At 39.1% G+C, this 18,502-nt stretch overlaps 1 protein-coding gene across 1 annotated transcript in view; it reads right to left on the reverse strand.

Moving 5' to 3' along the window:
* Positions 1–18,502, reverse strand: part of LOC149281972 (ankyrin repeat and fibronectin type-III domain-containing protein 1-like) — a 68,402-nt gene that overhangs the window by 25,552 nt on the left and 24,348 nt on the right. The window contains exons 5-10 of the mRNA XM_089498855.1: positions 16,731–16,828; positions 15,275–15,365; positions 10,955–11,062; positions 1,700–1,799; positions 921–1,053; positions 438–554 (exon numbers count right to left, since the gene is read on the reverse strand). Coding sequence (XP_089354981.1) covers positions 438–554; positions 921–1,053; positions 1,700–1,799; positions 10,955–11,062; positions 15,275–15,365; positions 16,731–16,828 — 647 coding nt within the window. The remainder of the gene's footprint in view (positions 1–437; positions 555–920; positions 1,054–1,699; positions 1,800–10,954; positions 11,063–15,274; positions 15,366–16,730; positions 16,829–18,502) is intronic.

The raw sequence follows: 18,502 nt of genomic DNA on the forward strand, positions 1-18,502 counted from the left end.
GGGGAACTAAGCTGTTATTTTCTCAATTTCTCATTTACTTTTAATCCCATAAACAAATGCTGCTTGGTATATTTGGCAGATAACGCACACGTCCCAGATCAAACTCTGTGAAAGTATTTTAGCTAATTATTCCTAATCTTTCAGCCACTATCAAGTGAACTTCCTTCTCGGGGCAAATGTAAATAAGCAGCCTGCCAGCCATGAAAACCATTTCACTTTGTATCTGGTTGACAGCAGAACAGAATTTATAATTTATAGATTTCATAGTTATTGAATTCGTGCCTGAGCATTTAAAAATAACTGTAATTAAAAACACAAGCTATCTGAGCTATCCGGCCAATCAGTGTCCAAAAAACAAAACAAAAATAAAAGCTGACCCTGTTCACATAACATAATATCTTCCCATCCTAAACTTGTTACCATCTCTCTCATCTAACCTGAAGCTGGGCTGTGGCTGCTAACATCTTCTGCCTGGCCTGGAGGGCTGTGGATGAGGACATCGAGATTGACATGCTCTGCCGAAGCCATCTGATGTCATCCCACATACAGGACAACTGCGAAGACCAAAACAAATGCAATGTTAGAAGTCATTCCCTGAGCCACCTGAGATAAGGCAGGGACATCACATGGTGGAAGACTTGAAAATATAGCCTCGAACTTCCTTACTAATAAGCTGTGAGCGACACCATACTTTGGCATCCCTTTAGTCAACATATATCAACATGATACAGGGCATTAGGGTAAATACGTGTAGATAAAAGTGATGCATTTACAAAGAGAAGGGTTAATATATTCATGAATCTCTTATTGTGGTAGAGCTCTGGTAGCTGCAGAGACCGGTTTGTCTCTACCAATTTGTTGCATAATATTACATCAATGTATACTTATTGGGAAAAGAAGCAGAATGTTTTTGATGTTACCTTTGTAAACCAGAGGAAATCTTGCATAATAGAACTGGTGCAGGAATCGTCTATCTCAACAATGGGTATATGGTCTTCATTGGTAACCAGCATGTTGTCTTTGTAATGAAATATTACGGCAATGTACAGACCCCTAAGAGTGTAAAACAGTCACTGATCATGATCACTACATGAGACAAAGTGACACACTTTAACAGTCTTTAATACAGTATATATAAGTTTTTTTATTGTTTTTGTATTGTTTGGGAGGGTACAGCTTTTCTTGGCATCTGTTGAGTTCTGAGGAATCCTGTCAAGTTCTAACTCACTTAAATCTCAAAGCGTTACACACTCATCAGTTAGAATGGGATGGCAAATGAACAGAAATCGAAATACTCCATAGGGTAATGCCAGGACATCCAAGTGATAACACCTCAACAAATAGCATTAGAAGGAAAGAAAATATTTGTTAATGGAGCCCACATAAACCTAGTGTAACACAGACCTTCCAGGGAAGGGGAGGAGGACAGATCATATATATGAACACAATCACAGCATGGTACTATACAAACTAGTCCCAAGTTAAAAACATATAGGTGATCAGTGACTTTAACAAAAGTACACGAAGGGCCCCCAACCATTGGCGAGTAAATAAGGACAGCTGCAACCCCTTACTCCAGTCTGCAAAAGCTCATGTCATTAATAAAGATTTGATTATATATAATTAAATAAAATAGACTTTCCCTTACAAACAATGTACATGTTAAAACATTTAATGTTCGTTCTCCGCCTTGACCAACCTTTTCAGCGTCTTGACAAATTTGTTGGATGAGTGGAAAAGATGTTTCAGGCTCCTGGACACGGATTGTTTGCGGCTGGGGTTTTGCAGTTTCATACTTTCTAAAGTGAAAGATACAGGGGATTAATGTTAAGCGGCTGCTAAATGTATTATACTTGTCTAATAAAACAGGTCAGTATAATAGTGAAGATGTGTAATCCGTCCAATGGCTTTTTACAAGCACAGAAGAACTCCTGGGGGGGAGACAGTCCTATAGAAGCAATCACAAAGGGGATTAAAAAAGTGCTCTGTATAGCAGAGATCAGGTTCCTTATCGAAAGTATTTAAAGGGAATCACGCAGTGCACGCTAGTAATCGAAGATACATGGCTTCATTTAATAATCGCTGACCTCTTAGTCCAAACCCCTGAAGAAGGTTAATACGGGGATTAAATCCAAACAGACACAATCATTAATGGAGTCTCCTCCATACTTTCCCCTTTTCTATACTTTGTTTCATTTTCTGTAAAGCCGGTACTAAACATAATCGGGGTATTCTATAGTTCCCAGTGAGTGATTCACAATCGGGTTTGTATAATCTCCTAGCAAAGCAGTGATCAGCATTCTGGCATTCATTGAGGTAAACCTGCAGCATAGTAATGTGTGGAAGGGAAACAATTTGAAACGTGGGATACTGGAACAATCCAGATATGCTATTTTCTTTGTTAGTCCGTCAGATTAACTTGGCCATCTTTATAGACTACAAATACTCTCAAATCTTGTTGAAGCCGAAGGAATAAAGCAAACACCGGTTAATTTTAGCTATTTAAGCAAATAGGTTGTGATCCCATCATTTATACAGCTCCACAGCCAATACAATGACAGTGTCTTATGCCTTAAGTCAGTTTTATGCATACCATCACATGTACTGTGTCCATGAGCCAAGGCCATCGCCAATACACACAGCCAATAATATGATTGGGGCCAATGAGATGACATCATGCTGACAGCGGGCCAACACTATGAAATGATTCAAATGGACCCCTAAGCCAATTTTATGACATCATTTAAGAACACTTATGTGCCAACATAATGCTGTCATTCCAGGGTTCTATGGGCAAAACTTTGATTTTTGACCTGGACCTTTTGGGTTCTTCCAATATCTTTCAGTACAGTCACTCTGCAACAGTTTGTGCTGTTCAGGCCTGTCTTCATCTCCTCCAATCATTGTGGATGACAGACCCAAGTTATTTCACACTGGACTGTGGGGTATGAAATTTAAATAAACCCTGGGAGTGTGTTGCCTGTCACATGGCAGCAAGTGTGAACTAAACGATCAGCCACTAGCAGCATCTCTCATTCCAGTCCAGCCAGTGCTTACTAGCAGCACCTGCATCCTTTATTTCCCCCAAACTGCCTTTTAAAAGCTCTACCTTCACTGAATGTTGTTCATAAAAATGTCATTTGAATGACCAATCCACGCCATCTGGGTCCAGCACCTGAACCAGCCACATTGTCCTTAAATATTTAGTAGGTCCCACATCAAGAGCAAAATCCACACTGTAGATTGTCATAGAGCGTTATGATTCTTTCTGTATGACATCCCACCACACATAAAATTATAAACATGGGTCAAAAAGCCAACTGCTGTCAGCTGAGTTGGTAATAAACTCCATGTCAGTTGGAGCCAACAGTGGTAGGTGAAATCAAATCTGTATATGGTACGGACGTGGGTTGGCAGAGATACATAGTTTCAGATTAGATACACTGTTTTGACATTACTGTTTCAGATGAAACTCTTCTGGGTTTACAATTGCCAGCCTTTCAGATGATTTCACCAATTATTATAAATGAATTCCTCATGTCTTGAAAGTCTGTGAAACACACTTGGGCAGCGCTTTGTAATGTTTAGAAATTGCTCAGCACGTGACGCCAGAGCTTTGATTAAACTCCTGGACCGAGCTTCAAATGTTACAGTAAGCAAAAACCACATTTTACATTACCCAGGGCATGTGTTATTCACGACATGCAAGTCTGGGACACAGCATTACATCAATTAGCAACTGAAACAAACAGTGTGGAATAAAATAGCAACAACGCTTCCTTTCTAAACTTGGTGTGTAGTGTTGGTTATACGTGTTATTCGGCCGTTCAGACAGCTGCTTGACAGTACGCAGCCGGGGGTGTTCCTAGGGGCTGATAAGAGCTTACTGCAGGAGTTACCACCAAAAAGAAATGAGTTCCCTCTATTATAGAGTTAACGCACTGAATTAATTGAGCCTGCGAGGGTAAAGCCAAAATCAAAGGGGTCAGGACCTGAGACACCACGAAGCAAGTAAAGGAGCCATGTTAGATCTTACAATTTATTTTAACTTGCATGTGCTTAACATTTAAAAAGATCCATATATCATTATATAATATACATACATACACACACATATATATATATATATATATAATACATTATATGTATATACGTATATATAAGTGCCTGAATTAAAAAGAACTTTTATACACCTGCTACATCTCAAGAACTTTAGGTACCTGTTTTATAGTATTAGTTTTAGGGAGAATTCATAATTCCCCAAAGGTTTTTTCGCATAAAATGTAAATTCAATTATTTGTTACATAAACATAAGGCCTGATATTAGCTTTACAGAGGGTACTATATGTGAAAATTAATTTCATTAATATATTTAAAATTTCATTTTAAGATATTTTTCCATTTCTAGAGTTGTTCATTTTTAGCCAACAAATGTAATGTTATATCATGCAACAGACTGATATCTTGCTTATACAGTAATCTGTACTGATAAATGTTTAGGTTTTCTGGGCTTGTATAACCAATGCAAAAACTTAACAATGGAATCTTTCACTTCCTAAAGTGTTCCTTTTTTTTTGCCTTGAATGCAATGCACACACAAATTGCAGCACACACAAAAATAAACAAGAAAACAGAAGACTTTAAAGAGTTAATAGGATAATCCAGGGACATAAAGGTCAGCCTGTAACTTGCAAAGCCTTTGACAACAGGCCCACTCTAGCCATGTATGAAAGGAGCTGTCAATGGCCTGTTAATGCATTCATTCTAATAAACCCTCTGAATGGAAGGGATTGGAAGGGGATAGAGGTCACATTGGAACAAGCATTTGTTTGGGGAGCTTCTATAAAAGGTGAAGCCACAGGGCAGCCCGTGTGCCACAGGAATGAGGCTGTTGAAACAAATTGCCAAATACCTGAATGATGCAGCATACCAGTAACTGGATCCAGAATTACAGGGTTTAACAGGCAGCTATTGTGTTTCTGGGGAGGAATGCAATGTGTGCTACTGAGGTTCCAGGCTATAGAGCCTAAGATTCCTGCATCCACTGATTGATCACTTACCGACCCAGCTTTACCAGGGGGACAAATTTCCCCCAACAGTCTCAAGCTGATAGATCCTCTGTGTGACAGGTGACAGAAAACATGGGATGGCTCTTTTAGGATAACGTTTGATAGATGCTCATGGCCACTCAAAAAATGCATTACGCAAAACTGTACTAATCTCTGGAAATGTATGCACTCAAATTGTTTGATTTGTACGCATCTCTCTCGGCTTTCCTTTTTCCCTGATGTTTGTACTCAAGCATTATGTATGTGTCAGCAGCAAGGAGGGAATGAGCGGGTGCATGCACTCCTCATGTGAAGACTGCTTAGAACATGGAAAGATTGGACACTACATCGTATCGTGTTTTGCTTCATTGATCCCTCAAAACAAGGATTTTTCTTTTGAGAAATCTAGATATGTTGCGAAGTAGTTGTATGCTGTCTTTTTCTTTTTTGAGCAAGACTGGACTTCTAGAGAACCGGCAGTGAGATGTCATTACTGTGTCAAAGCCAACATCCTCCCCTGGTCCTGCGTGTTGATGTAAAATCCCCCCACTTGCCCCTCCCTTCTATTCTCAGCAGTTTTGCTTATTTTGTTAGCGCTGAGAGGGTCAATGCAAGTTTGTGTTCTTAAGAACACTGGCGTGTGCTTCAGTAGTCCATAGTGAGATACGCCTGGCTTTTTACTGACACGCTCCTACCAACGGTGAAGACTTCTACCCTCTCAGCTGCACATACCAATGGAGAATACACCATATCCAAACCGCAATTCACCCTCATCCCGAGTCCATCAAACCGTGTGCTCTTCCAGGCCACGCTCAACTACACTGTCACGTAGACACAACAGGCCACTGCGGCTCATGGGCATGTTTTACAAATGCATGATGAAGGTATTAATATATACGGGAAACAATCTGCCAAAATCATGATCTACTATGCTTTTGGCAAAAATTTTACGAGAATTTTTTGTTTACAACATGTCAGCCAACATTAGGACAATTAAATGTGTTGTCAACATAGGTAATCATGGTTATTTAACCACTCTGCTGTCCTGTAGCATTACAATGACAAACAAATGACTGCTTTCATAATAATTTTCATTTTCCAGAAGATTAAACCTATAAAAACAAGTCTTTGAAGCTATTCCACGGATGAGTTAGTCGTATGTCGCTTTATGCAAACTGCACAAAGCCTTACAAGGTTTCATATTTTCCCTTTTCAATACAATCTTTTTTCTCATGACCGTTTGTTCATTTTCAAACAGTTTCCTTTGAAATGAAAATAAAACATTTGTAAAAATATAAAGTAACGCTGTATTTTAGCAGAATTAGTGGCTTCTGGCAATTTACTCGGTTTGAGTACATAATGAAAGGTTTCTTAACCAGTTTATAAACAATAGTAGTTTCATGGCATAATTTAGAAATCGCTGTCGATCCTGAACTGCGGTTGCGCCAGGCTTTTGTTAGGGGCATCTGCCCTTAATGGAAACCAGGGTAACTTTCAGGTGCATTAACGAGGGTGGACTACCACTGAAACGTCAATACAACTCTACATTAATCAAATGTTTACCTTTAACATAAAGCGGATCGATTGAAACGTTTTGTTAAAAGTACAAAGTAAGCAGCAAATACCATAGAGGATTGGACCTCTGCGAGATGTCCGCACTTAATCCCAATACACTGGGCAATAGCAACAATAGATATTTTAGCCATAGTTAACAAGCAAACAAGAAAAAGTTATACATTGAATAAACATAAGGCTTTAGTAAGATTCTTCTTAAAATTGATAAGAAACCGAATACAATTTTACTACCTAGTCATACCAGCCATTCATTTATTGTGAACGCTGGAGTTCTATTTAAGAATATCGTAGTATCTTGGAGGCCAGGATTAAAAATAATTGTATGGATTAAATGGTTTGATGTGTGTTACAATTTTTAGAAAGCTTTTTAAAAGAGATGCACATGAACAGTTACATAATCGTTAACCTTGTCTGCATTCAGTGTTCTATGCCTGTAGGTGTTCTCTCGTGTTGCGTGCCTCTGTCTTTAATTATATCGGCTCGCGCCTTTGCTTTCTCAGAGCATATTGATCTAATAAGATTCTGTGTCCGGTGGAATTGCATTATATTCAAAGCGCTTAGTAATACATCTTGTAAATAATTGCTTGGTAATTGGACCTAAGCCTTTTCTCTTTAACCGAACCTAGTCTCAAAGCTAAGGTGGAGGGCAAAGATTATCTCTCTGAATTAACAATGCTTCCACAGAGTCCAAAGTGACGATATGTCCGCTGCCAGAGCACTGGGAGGAAGGTCAAGGTCTCTTAAAAGGATTTGCATTGAAACGATGTACATGGTGGAAACACTTAGAAGATACCAACTGGAGAAATTGTGGGCTCCGAGTAAGATGTATAAACATTCTCTTGAGTATGTGTAACGGAAGATTTGCTACATAACCGAAGCATAGGAACACAACACTAATGAAACAAAGCTCCAACAGCATTGATTGTGGTTTCACACCCATAGTGTTAAAGCTGACTCCACCATCATTAACCATCTTTATATGAGATCATCCTGTTCAGACTTCTTTTAACTTAAGAAAATAACAGACTGACTGGAAAGCTTTCCCTTACTGAACCTAACCTTGGCGTGAAGTCTTCATGAACTTCAGGAGTGGTTGGAGCTGGAACCAATGCACCATTTTGCACAAGACTTCTAAAGCCACCTTCAACGTCAACTCACAACTGCAGATCTAAAGCCTTTAGGTCTTAAGAGGCCATAGCAATGTAAAATAGCGTCCCCCCTAAAACAGGTCGACATACACTCTCCAACCTCCTGCAACTGTTATCCCCCTTCTTAGTCACCTTTCCCTTTCATAGGATCCTTCCTTGGTCACAAGGACTTACCTAGTAAACCCTTAACACGTACAAGCTGTAGTTATAAAGCAGAATTCTAAGGGCAAGTTTTTTTAAATATAGAGCAATTGCCATGACAACCAATGGTATGTTTCTTCTATTTCCTCTACATTGGCACCTTATACCAGAATTGCTGTTTAAAAATCTATTCTAGGATAGCTATGTGTGTAAAAGTACACAGATCAGATACTTAGTCTTACAGGTGTGGCTCAAATATTACATTAATATTTAGTATTTTCAAAGATGATTGCAGGGCATCTGCTTCTCCAAGCCTCCATTTTTTTGTTGTCTAGTGGTGTTTGGCTATGATTGCCTTGGCTCTGCAGAGCGTTCAGATTCAGGCATACTCTCTTTCCATCAAAGGATCCCCTAAACATTGAAAAATGTATTTCAGCTCCATGAAAACTCACATGGAGCGTTTAGGATAAGACGGCGTTTATGCAAGAATTCTATCTCCACTAATTCCCGGCCCCTTGGCTGCAATTTAGTTGGAAATACAAATAAACTGGATTCCGTTTCAAAGGAAAGTATTTTGTGTGTTTAATTATTTTTTCCCACCTCGTCCTTACACAAATACATCGTAATTAGTTTCCAATGTGATTTATTTACAATTGGTGCAAAACCCGTAATATTTCAAATTCTTTGAACTTTCAAGAAAATGATTTCTCCCAACCACAAAATAAAACCATTTCCTTTCTGTGTCGTAACGCATGTACTTTATATTTGGCTGCTCCCTTAATGGCATGTTTAACTAGTACCACTTAAAACAGGCCCCCTAGATAACAAATTTGGAAATAGTTTAAAAGGCTGTTAAACCACATGTACACATATGTAAATAGACCTTAAATTGCTACCCAAACAGCATGTAAGTATCAGACAAATAATGAAAACAAAAATAGAGGGGGAAAAGTATTTTGACCCTCAATACCTCAATATGCATTGACGAGCCAATCATTCACCAACGTGTCTAAAAATATTGTTTACATAATAATTCTGGCTTTGTAACCATGCCAACCAAACTATATATAATAAAGAGAAAGAGGTATATTGTAAATGAGGAATTTTCCCAATAAACGGACTAAAACTATTTTGAACTAGTTTTTGGTTAGGTGTGTATAAAATAGGTTTCCTTATTATAAAATAGGTCTCCTAAGTGTATAAAATAAAGAGCAGTTTTGATGTATCTATAGCTCAGAGGACCATTTTATTGTTATTTATTTGATTCAAACTGACTCTGTGTTTCTCACAACTGTAACATAGCCTTTTCCACATCTCAATGTTTAGACATGTTATATATATATATAGCCAAACATTAACATCGCTCACAACTTTCATTAGTGCCAATGCATCTGTAGGATACAATCAATACAACCGAACATCTTGGAAAAGGCAAGAAATTGGACAACTTGTTGTTGTTACTATTTAATATCTCATATGGATTTATACGTCTGTGTGATAATGCCATGGAAAGGAAGTCATGCATGGGGAATAATGACATTATGGGGTACAGCTTATTCCGCCCTCTCCCCGGTGCTAAGGTACACAGTTTCAGGTCTGGTAGAAACAGCTTTCCCTTTTTTTTTTTTTTTTTTAGTTGGTAAAAGTTTAATAAGGAACCTCTGAGATGTGAGACCAATTAAAAGAGACACCTAAAGCATTTTACTTTCACACAAACCGCTGTGTCAGCTATGAAGAAAGGAAGAACTTTCACCACTTCATTCTTTGTCTCACTCTGAGAGGCACATAAGGGATTAAGCATAAGATGGGGTTTCTACTGCAAAGTTTGAAACATGGCCTTATTGCCATAGCAACCAATGGAATGTTCCTTCTGATTGGACTGTGTTCTAATTTATCTCAAATAAGGTGCTCAGGAAACTATAGGGATCAAAAGGGAAATTAATGAAACAAAATATCAATCACAACATGTATTGCAGAACTTTCCCAGAAGTAAATTCTCTGTTTCATGACAGTACATTAGCACTCAGAAGGGTTACATATCCACTTAAATTCCTCCAGAATCCCATAAAAATATTTACAAGTTTATGCAGAAAGAGACAAATGGCTTGAAATGAAAGTAACTTTACCGCGAAAACAAACCACAATTTTCCTGCTACCTTTTGAGGCTCGCTGACCGCATCTGGGTACCGTCCAAGTACTCACACTACGCAGGCTACCTTTAGTGTCTAAACCTCGCCTTTTATCCCTGCTCCTTGTATGAAGAGCATGTAAAATACTTTCAAAAATAAAAGAGTGAGAAGGAGTGTCTGTCTGTACAAATATCCTTATTATCCACTGGAAAAAAAAACAAACACGTTAGTATCTTATGTGCAATTAAGCCCAGAGTTCTGCAAGCTAAACCTGCAGCAAACCTGGATATGAGTAAAGCAGGTCAATGCGCTATTATCTCAGGAATACTGTCCTCAGTGGAGTTTGAGAACCTCTGAACTAAAAAGGTTCTCTCTGGTCTCTGCTCCAGCTAAAGGTTAGAGGAAAAGCAGGGGCTGCATATTAATCAACATCCAAGTCCTACACGAGGAGCCGTCTCATAAAAAAAAGGCCGGAAATACAGAATGATTCCATCAGATGCGTATTTCATACTTCTTCTTTGTGACCTCGAGAACATTCACTTGCTCAGCTTGGTCTGTTTCCGATGACAGCTGATTTGGGGATTAGGTCAGATCAATTGCTTGTCTTACAGCAAAGGAATTCATACCCCCCTTCTTGATTCTGGAGGTTTTCCAGGTTCACAAAGCTTGCAGACATTTTTGCATTCAGACTTTAACCATTTAAGCCAGAAGCATCCAATGGACTCTAGCCAGGGTATTGTATTACTTTCCTAATGCTTGCACCATACACATAATTCATGATACGGGAGGAGACGAGGGTATGTGCCGCGCTTTAGCACATTTTTACAGGGGTCCTAAGCAGTGGTATAGATAAGCCATCAAAAAATGATTTACTTCCTGCTTCCCATTTTGTGAAGATCCAGAACTCTCTTACCTCGGCAGCTGTAATGCTGATGAACAGCCCGGACCTTCTGAAGCAGACGCTCCAGTGTGTCGACCTGCCCCTTGCGTCTGTAGTCTCGTCTATCATAATCTTTCCAGTCTGTTGGGCAAACACAGACAGAGCAGATATGTCTTTAACAGTGGAAGGAATCAAGCATCGTTTCCAATACAAAGAAAGATATTGTGATCCTCGCAACCACACCATCCCATCGATTCTATATTTCCTTTCCGCTGCTCTACTTGTAAGGTGAGGGTGTCTGCGCCTTTTGGTACTATAGCTCGGTCCACAAGGTTACCTTTTGTGCATGAGTTTAGTACATAACAAATGATGCAGACTAATCACTTTGTGGACACCTGTCCTTCCCATCATACACCAGACACCTATAGCTTATTATTGCAGCACAATTCCTATGTACAAAGGCATCAAGCCATGTAGATCAGGGGTGTGCAGGATATACTAACATACCATGTGTGTAACCGCGCATGGAAAGGGGCTAGAGAGAAGCAGACTTAGAAATATTTTAGTTACACATTTGCATTTTATGTATTTTTGGTTGCGGATTGTTATTGGATTGGAATTATTGATGGAAACTGGTGGCCTTTTACTCTTTATTTTCCAAATGAATAAGTCTGCTACATGTTCAACATCAACAGATAGTTCTTCTAACTCTGCTTCACCTCAAATCCTCCTGACATTTACACTTTGGGGAAAAAAAATAGTTGGCACGCGGGAACACGTAACCCGATTCTTTTTAAGTAATCAACGTCTGATTTAAATGCAGGCACATAATAGGTGGCGATATCACTCGTTATTGTGAGGTTCGTCTACAAGCCCAGAACTAAGTGTCAATCACTGTTGATGTGGTAACCGCGAGCTGTCTCATTTGTCAACAGAAGCTGACAGCAGGTAATAATGTGCCAAATGCTGGGGCCATGGAAATGCTCTGTAAATTTCACATTTTGCTTCTGGCCGACAAGATTACGAGACGTCGTCATAACAGCGATCATGTGCCGCAATCAAGAGATAAGGATAAACGGGAGGAATGCCTGGTGACAGCCTCTTTACTAACAATGTACTCTTTGACTGGAACCATCCCCTTGGGGATTTCCAGTATACTTAACTGGTATTAATAAGTACTTAAGATCGTGTTCCATCAAAATACAGAATTTGCTCAGAAATAAACTGTTTCCTTTTAGAGGGAAGAGATTTGAAACATAAACCTTTTATGTTCCCAACGCCCGATTAATCTCTGGGAATACAACCACCCTTGTTGTCCTGGATTGGTAGATTTTGAAGCCACTTAATTCCTGGTCTTTTACTGGGTCCTTTATAAACCCAAAAAGGCGGACAAAAATCCATAAAATCCTAGAGGAGGGTCCTGTCGCAATAAGCAGTGATACCCGACGATGATGTTGCACATTGTCATTGTTTTCTAATTGTCTGTGGCTCTTATGAGTCAACGACAAACATGTAAAACTCTTTAAGTGTATGAAAGAATATTATCTAATTCCAATAAGAAAGAGGAAGAGAAACTAGCACCATGATAAAATATGATGGAGTATAGATAGAAACGGCTAAGGATATGTGTGGCGAGCACAGTTGCCAGTATTCACTACTAGATGGCAGAATCAATCTGCCCCGTGCCCACTAATAACTAGTGGATTATTATACATTAATCCCGTGCCTTATTGTTTTCCTCGTCAGTACCATGGACAGGGAATGCTACTTTAAGGCCTTGGAAATGCTGACCAGTTAATGTGGCTGCAGGATTGGAGCCGTTCACTGGAGCCAGATAGAGTAAGCATTCAGAACATGCATTAACATTTAATACCATGCCCATAAGTAACCCAAAGTTTATCTGCATTTATATAGGTCTAACTGGAGCTCTTAGGTCACACAAGGTAAGATCTGTTTATCAACCCATGCTAGGTGCTTGTGTGTAAGTGGCCATTTGCAGGTGGATTGCCACACTACCTTACACTGGCAATTACATAAATGTCTCTCTCTCTCATATATATATATATATATATATATATATTTATATTTATATATATAAATATGCGCACACACACTCCAACACATAAATACACACCCCACCTTATGACAGAATTGTTTCACAGGTAACTCAAGACAGCTCTGAAATCCCACAGAGAAAAACACCCAAAACCCCAGATGACATCACTTGTCAGCGAGTAGGGCGTACGTTTATTCTTGTTTGACTATCATGGGTTTCGTTAGGATTCTTAAAGTGGACACATTTCTGGTGCATGCCATAACCTTGAGAGCAATTATTGATGAACTGAACAGGGTAGCATGAATAAAAGTGTTGAGTGAGGCTTTATAAATATCTGAACATGTGCTCAGAGTTATCACTGACACTAAAGGCGATGATATTAAAGTTATTCTGCCAGTATGAAATAAATAAATATATATATCTAAATGCCCAAATAATCGTGGAACTGTAATGGGTGCGTGGGATCTCTAAATTCGGTAAATTCCCCTCAGAATTAGCACAGCCATTGCTGGCGCTGACTGGAGATGTTTGGGGCCAAACACAGATAATAGCTGGAGGGTAAATGCATATAGAGAGAGAGTCATATAGGGTGCATTCACTCTCCGCTATAATATGCATTAAGGGCGTACATTGGCTGAAATGCACTTTTTCATAATATAATATGTATTCTTATTCCAATGCATAGTGGTAATTCATGCTCTTCCCTTCCTAAACAAATTAGCAAGATATCTCCCACAATTTGAAAATATTAAGATTTTTATGAAAATGTCCTGTGTACTTTCTTCCTGAATTTCGCAACACGCTTGTGTGCTGATATAGAGTGCAGTTATTATGAAGTCATTCTGTTGCAAAACAAGAGCTGATACAATGTAGCTACACAGCCAGGCATGCACGGGGCGCTGGCCTGGGGCAGAATAGGAAGCTAATCCATACCGTGCAAGAAGAATATCATTTAATGTAAGAAGCACGCTGTCTGTTTATACAGTGACAGGATGATCCTTATTATTACACCATATTAAAAAGAAAAGTAGACACTGATGGGAAATAACATTTGTACTGGGGACAAATTATTTCCTTGTGAGCAAGCTGGCTGATAATATTGGGAGTGTTAACCCAGCTGCAGATACTAACTAGTCAACAATGAATGTCCTTTTTTCCCTCATTTTGACTGCTGTGAATCCCTGGAGTGTCTGTAACCCTTTCCACACAATATGTGCTGACCAGTCAAGCCAGAGGACTGAAACGCTTGAGACAAAGTACTTATTTACACCATCTCACGGCATCTCTCCAGCTGTGAATAGTAACCTAAACCTTGCTTAGTGTTCACGGAAAGATACCTGTAACTCATATACGTTTGGGCCTCCAAAGGCATCAGTGTGGTGTGTTTAAAGAGAAAGACGTCCTAAAGACTGGAAGTTAGCAATTGGCCCACGGGGACTGTTCTTACTTTCTTAGTCAAGTGATTATTGTATATCAGTTTTTTGGGAACCACTACTACTAGAAGAATGATGCAGAGTCTGGCAGATGCAGTTTAATGTTGATAAACCTATGCACTTGGGATGGAAATCCCAGAGCAGAAAATAGCATTGAGGGCCCCTGTGCTGTCATTATTTCTGATGACTTAAAGTTAAGTAGACAATGCAATAAAGCATCAGAAAAAGCAAGTAGGTCCTAGGTGTATAGCGAGAGGTATTAGTAGGGAACTACTGACCCAGGGCCTTCATACCAACTGTAAAAAGATAATAAATTTAGTGGCTTTCTTGGACATTATGATGCCAAATTAATTTTAAGAAGTAATAAAGCCAGTTAATGTAATAACTGTAGCTCAAGAGGCATCTTCTAGACCATCTATGAGAACTGTGTTAAAGTATATTTTTCTTTTAAAATAAGTGATAAAACCAAGCCTGGGCACAGGGAGGCTCTCACCCATATAAATAGGCAAGCTGTGCCTTAGATAAAGCCACATTCATAGGGTTCATTTCTTCCACCTACTGGTCAGATGGGGTACTGCATTAGATCTGCCTCCTTACCCAACTAATATATGTGATCTAGTAATTTCCACTCAAATCTACGTAGTGTGCTTATTTTTATATATGGTCTTCAGTGCACGCCTCATCTTCTGTAAGCCGGCCTGAAGTCTAGATAATAAAACTAGCTTCCTTAGATCCAAATACAAGTGTACCGTTCTTCATCGTTACTCTGGACAGGGATGCTCTCCTATTGGAATACAGTGAGTTAGATACGTTACTCCTCCGACTGCTAAGCCAGTTTGTTTTCGTGGAAATTATTTAACTTACTGGAAGGAGCCGCGCAAGCAGGGTTGGAGATTTCAGCAGGCCCCCATCCTTTCATGTTGCAAGCGGAGACCCGAACATAATACAGCTGCCCCTGCCAACCAACCAAACAGGAGAAAAGGTTAGAAGAGCAAGTCACTTCCTAATAACTACCCAGATCGTAAATGACATCTGTAACCGCTTTACAAGAATGTCCTACTCATCAGCATGTTTAGTAATCTTGCAGTGCGCAGGTTCCCTGATACTATCCTGCGCTTGGGGTGAATACAGATGTTCAACTTGCCACTGATCTACAGACAGTTTATACAAAGAGATGCAATTAACCCTGAAGCTTGTGGCCTTTAGTGTTTTTTTTGGGTTTTTTTTAGCAGTTGGCACGGAGTTGACGGGTCATTATAAAGCATACGCTCTTTATCCATGCATCGGTTCATCCTTTTGTCAGACCGCATGTAATGTATCAAGCCCTTCACCTTTCTTGAAACTATAAGGGTTAAATCAGACAATATACATGTGTAACACAAAGCACTGAGATTAAACATTTGGTCATGCAACATTTAGCCGTTACTATAAGCAAGCCAGTCCCAGAGCAGACTTTGCAAACATAGAGGACGTTAAGTTTGACAGCGGATGCCACACAGTTTGAAAAGCCGTAGAGCAGAACTGAGTTTATCAATCACTAGGAAGTCGAGATTGCTGGTTGATTAAGCAGCCATGTCATTCTACTGCTGTGTTTGAAGCTAATCTGTTGGCATTAAAACATCTGTTAGTGACAAAGCAGTGGGTAATACCATCGACGTCATCTCGTTAGGTTGTCATCGGGCATCTCGAGTCCAATGCGAAGTGTTCTGGGTGAGGAAAATATGTTTGCTGTTTTCTAGTTACCAGTTTAGTTGAGTAAGAATCAAAACTGTTAAACGTGATTAGAAATATGTCACAGAAACAGTTAATTAATGGCAAATAAGAGTCATTTGTCTTATATAGTTTGCCTGCTTTTTCTAACTGCTGTAGGATCTCACACTTACTTGGTTTGGTCTTAGCCGAAAGCTGATCCCATGCCTGTTTAATTTCCCTCACAGGATAACCTCAACCACTGCTCGGAGGTTGTTCCACCTATCTGCTGCCTTCTCCGTTAAAGAAAACTTTCTTCTGTTACATCTAAACCTCTGACCCTCTATAAATATGCAAATGCCTAAAGTATACATTTCATTTTCTGTTTTAAGTATCATTTAAGGGTCTTTTCTGTGAAGGGTCTGTGATGTCTTTTGTCCTGGAGAAGATTATGCAGAGAGATCCGCTGAGGAGGCAGCTATGATGAGGGCCAGTCTCTCTCAACCCCCTATATACTTTGTATAATTTTATTTCATAGACCGCAGACAAATGATATTTATTAAATGACCGGCTAGCGCTCAGCCAAGAGGACTTATTTTTGAAAGATTATATGAAATCATTTTGCACTTACCATAGTAAGGCCTGTGATGGTACATCTCAAAGACTGTAGGTTATCCAAGATTAGTTCCCCAGCTCTGGAGGAGAAATCTGAGGAGCAGCTCCATTCAACTGGAAAAAAAGAGGCAAGTTCATTCAGATTGTAAAGCAGACTTCAGCAAACAAGTCATTCCCGAGGCATCCACAAAAATAGGATTAAAGTGAATAATGCCCAAGTACAATAGATGTCTTTGGGTAGGATGTTTGCTCAGAGAATATGCTGTATTTATACAGTATTTATGTTATACTTTGGGAAGAGCCAACAAAGCCCTAAACTCTCTCTCTCTCTCTCTCTATAATATATATATATATATATATATAATCCAGGTGCCTCGTTCATGACTTTTTTTCTGATATATATATATATATATATACATACATATATATATATCAGAAAAAAAGTCATGAACGAGGCACCTGGATTATGCCGGAAATCAATGTTCAATTTGTTGCAATGCACAGGTACAGATGCCATATCTGCCACAGCAATCAATTCCTTTATCTAATAGATGATATTTCTAAAAGTTTGTTTTAAGTTGAAACCTCCATATGGAAAAACACCTGCTTCTTCCCATCTGAAAGAAGAAGACACCTTTGAGTGTGAAAACATTAAGTGATGGAGTGCGGTCTCTGTGCCACTCTCCTCTGCTTTCTCTAGAATTTGTGTTGAATTTGGTAGACCAAAAAATAAACTGGATCTGTAACTTTAATTGTTGTAGTATATGTGGCACAATTAAACATTAAACGTGATATTGAACCAGTTATTAAAAGAAGAATCCTTTGAAACCTCGAAGACTCTGATCTGAGGCCATTCACCATTATTACAACATTAAAGCCAATGATCTTCTATGTTCTTAACACAAAGTATTTTCTAGAAAGTTCCTTATAAATACAGCTCTATGTATATATATATGTTACAGACAAGAAATCTATTTAGCTGGAAGCTTAGAACCTCGAGGAATTGCCTCTGTCTATCCATTTATTAACCTAGAATATAGTCGACAACATAAACCTCGGAAAACATAAATCCATTTGAAAGTACGTGTGGCACACAGATAATTATTTCTGTTCATACAGGACATTAGGTTAGACAGGAAGCCGTACCCTGGAGACCATCTGAGCTGCGCTCACCAGTCTTCGGCCCAGGCATAGCTAACACATTCTGCATGATGTGTAAAGAGATTTTCCATGTTCCCCAGTGCGGAGCGTGTCTCTTTTAATGAAGGTACTCTGTGTTTCAAAAGTTAGCAAACAGAACATGTGTTGCTGCGGTTGGCAGCGTAAGTACTGATTTTTCAATAAACAACAGTGTAAATAAGTATATAAAACACTAAATCGTTGGCACGTATGTTAACTTAAATTATGTACCTTTACCTCTGCCAAGGATTTTTTTCCCTACTTAAATATCTTAACATATACTACTCTTCAGGTGCTCGCTCTATAAAGAAGAGCTACAAATACGATCGGAATTTTGAGGTAATTTAACCTTTTCTGCATGGTGAGTTTTTAGTGTTTACGTGCCAATTTAGGAGTTTCACGTGTAGTTATTTTTCAAGGGGTGCTAGATCTAAATGGTTGGGTTCTTTTAAGATGGAGAACGGAAAGCATCGTCTTTTTTGGCAAAAGCATTTGAGTTGGACACCTTTAAGGGATGCAAAAATATATTGGATATTAACAAGGTTCTTCCACAAAATGTTAGGTTATGGGGAGATTGCAGACATGGGCGTAGGAACCCCTAAAAATCTG

Source organism: Sceloporus occidentalis, unplaced genomic scaffold (assembly GCF_023333645.1).
Source record: "Sceloporus occidentalis isolate IW3139 unplaced genomic scaffold, rSceOcc1.0.p SCAF_126, whole genome shotgun sequence".
Taxonomy (NCBI): domain Eukaryota; kingdom Metazoa; phylum Chordata; class Lepidosauria; order Squamata; family Phrynosomatidae; genus Sceloporus; species Sceloporus occidentalis.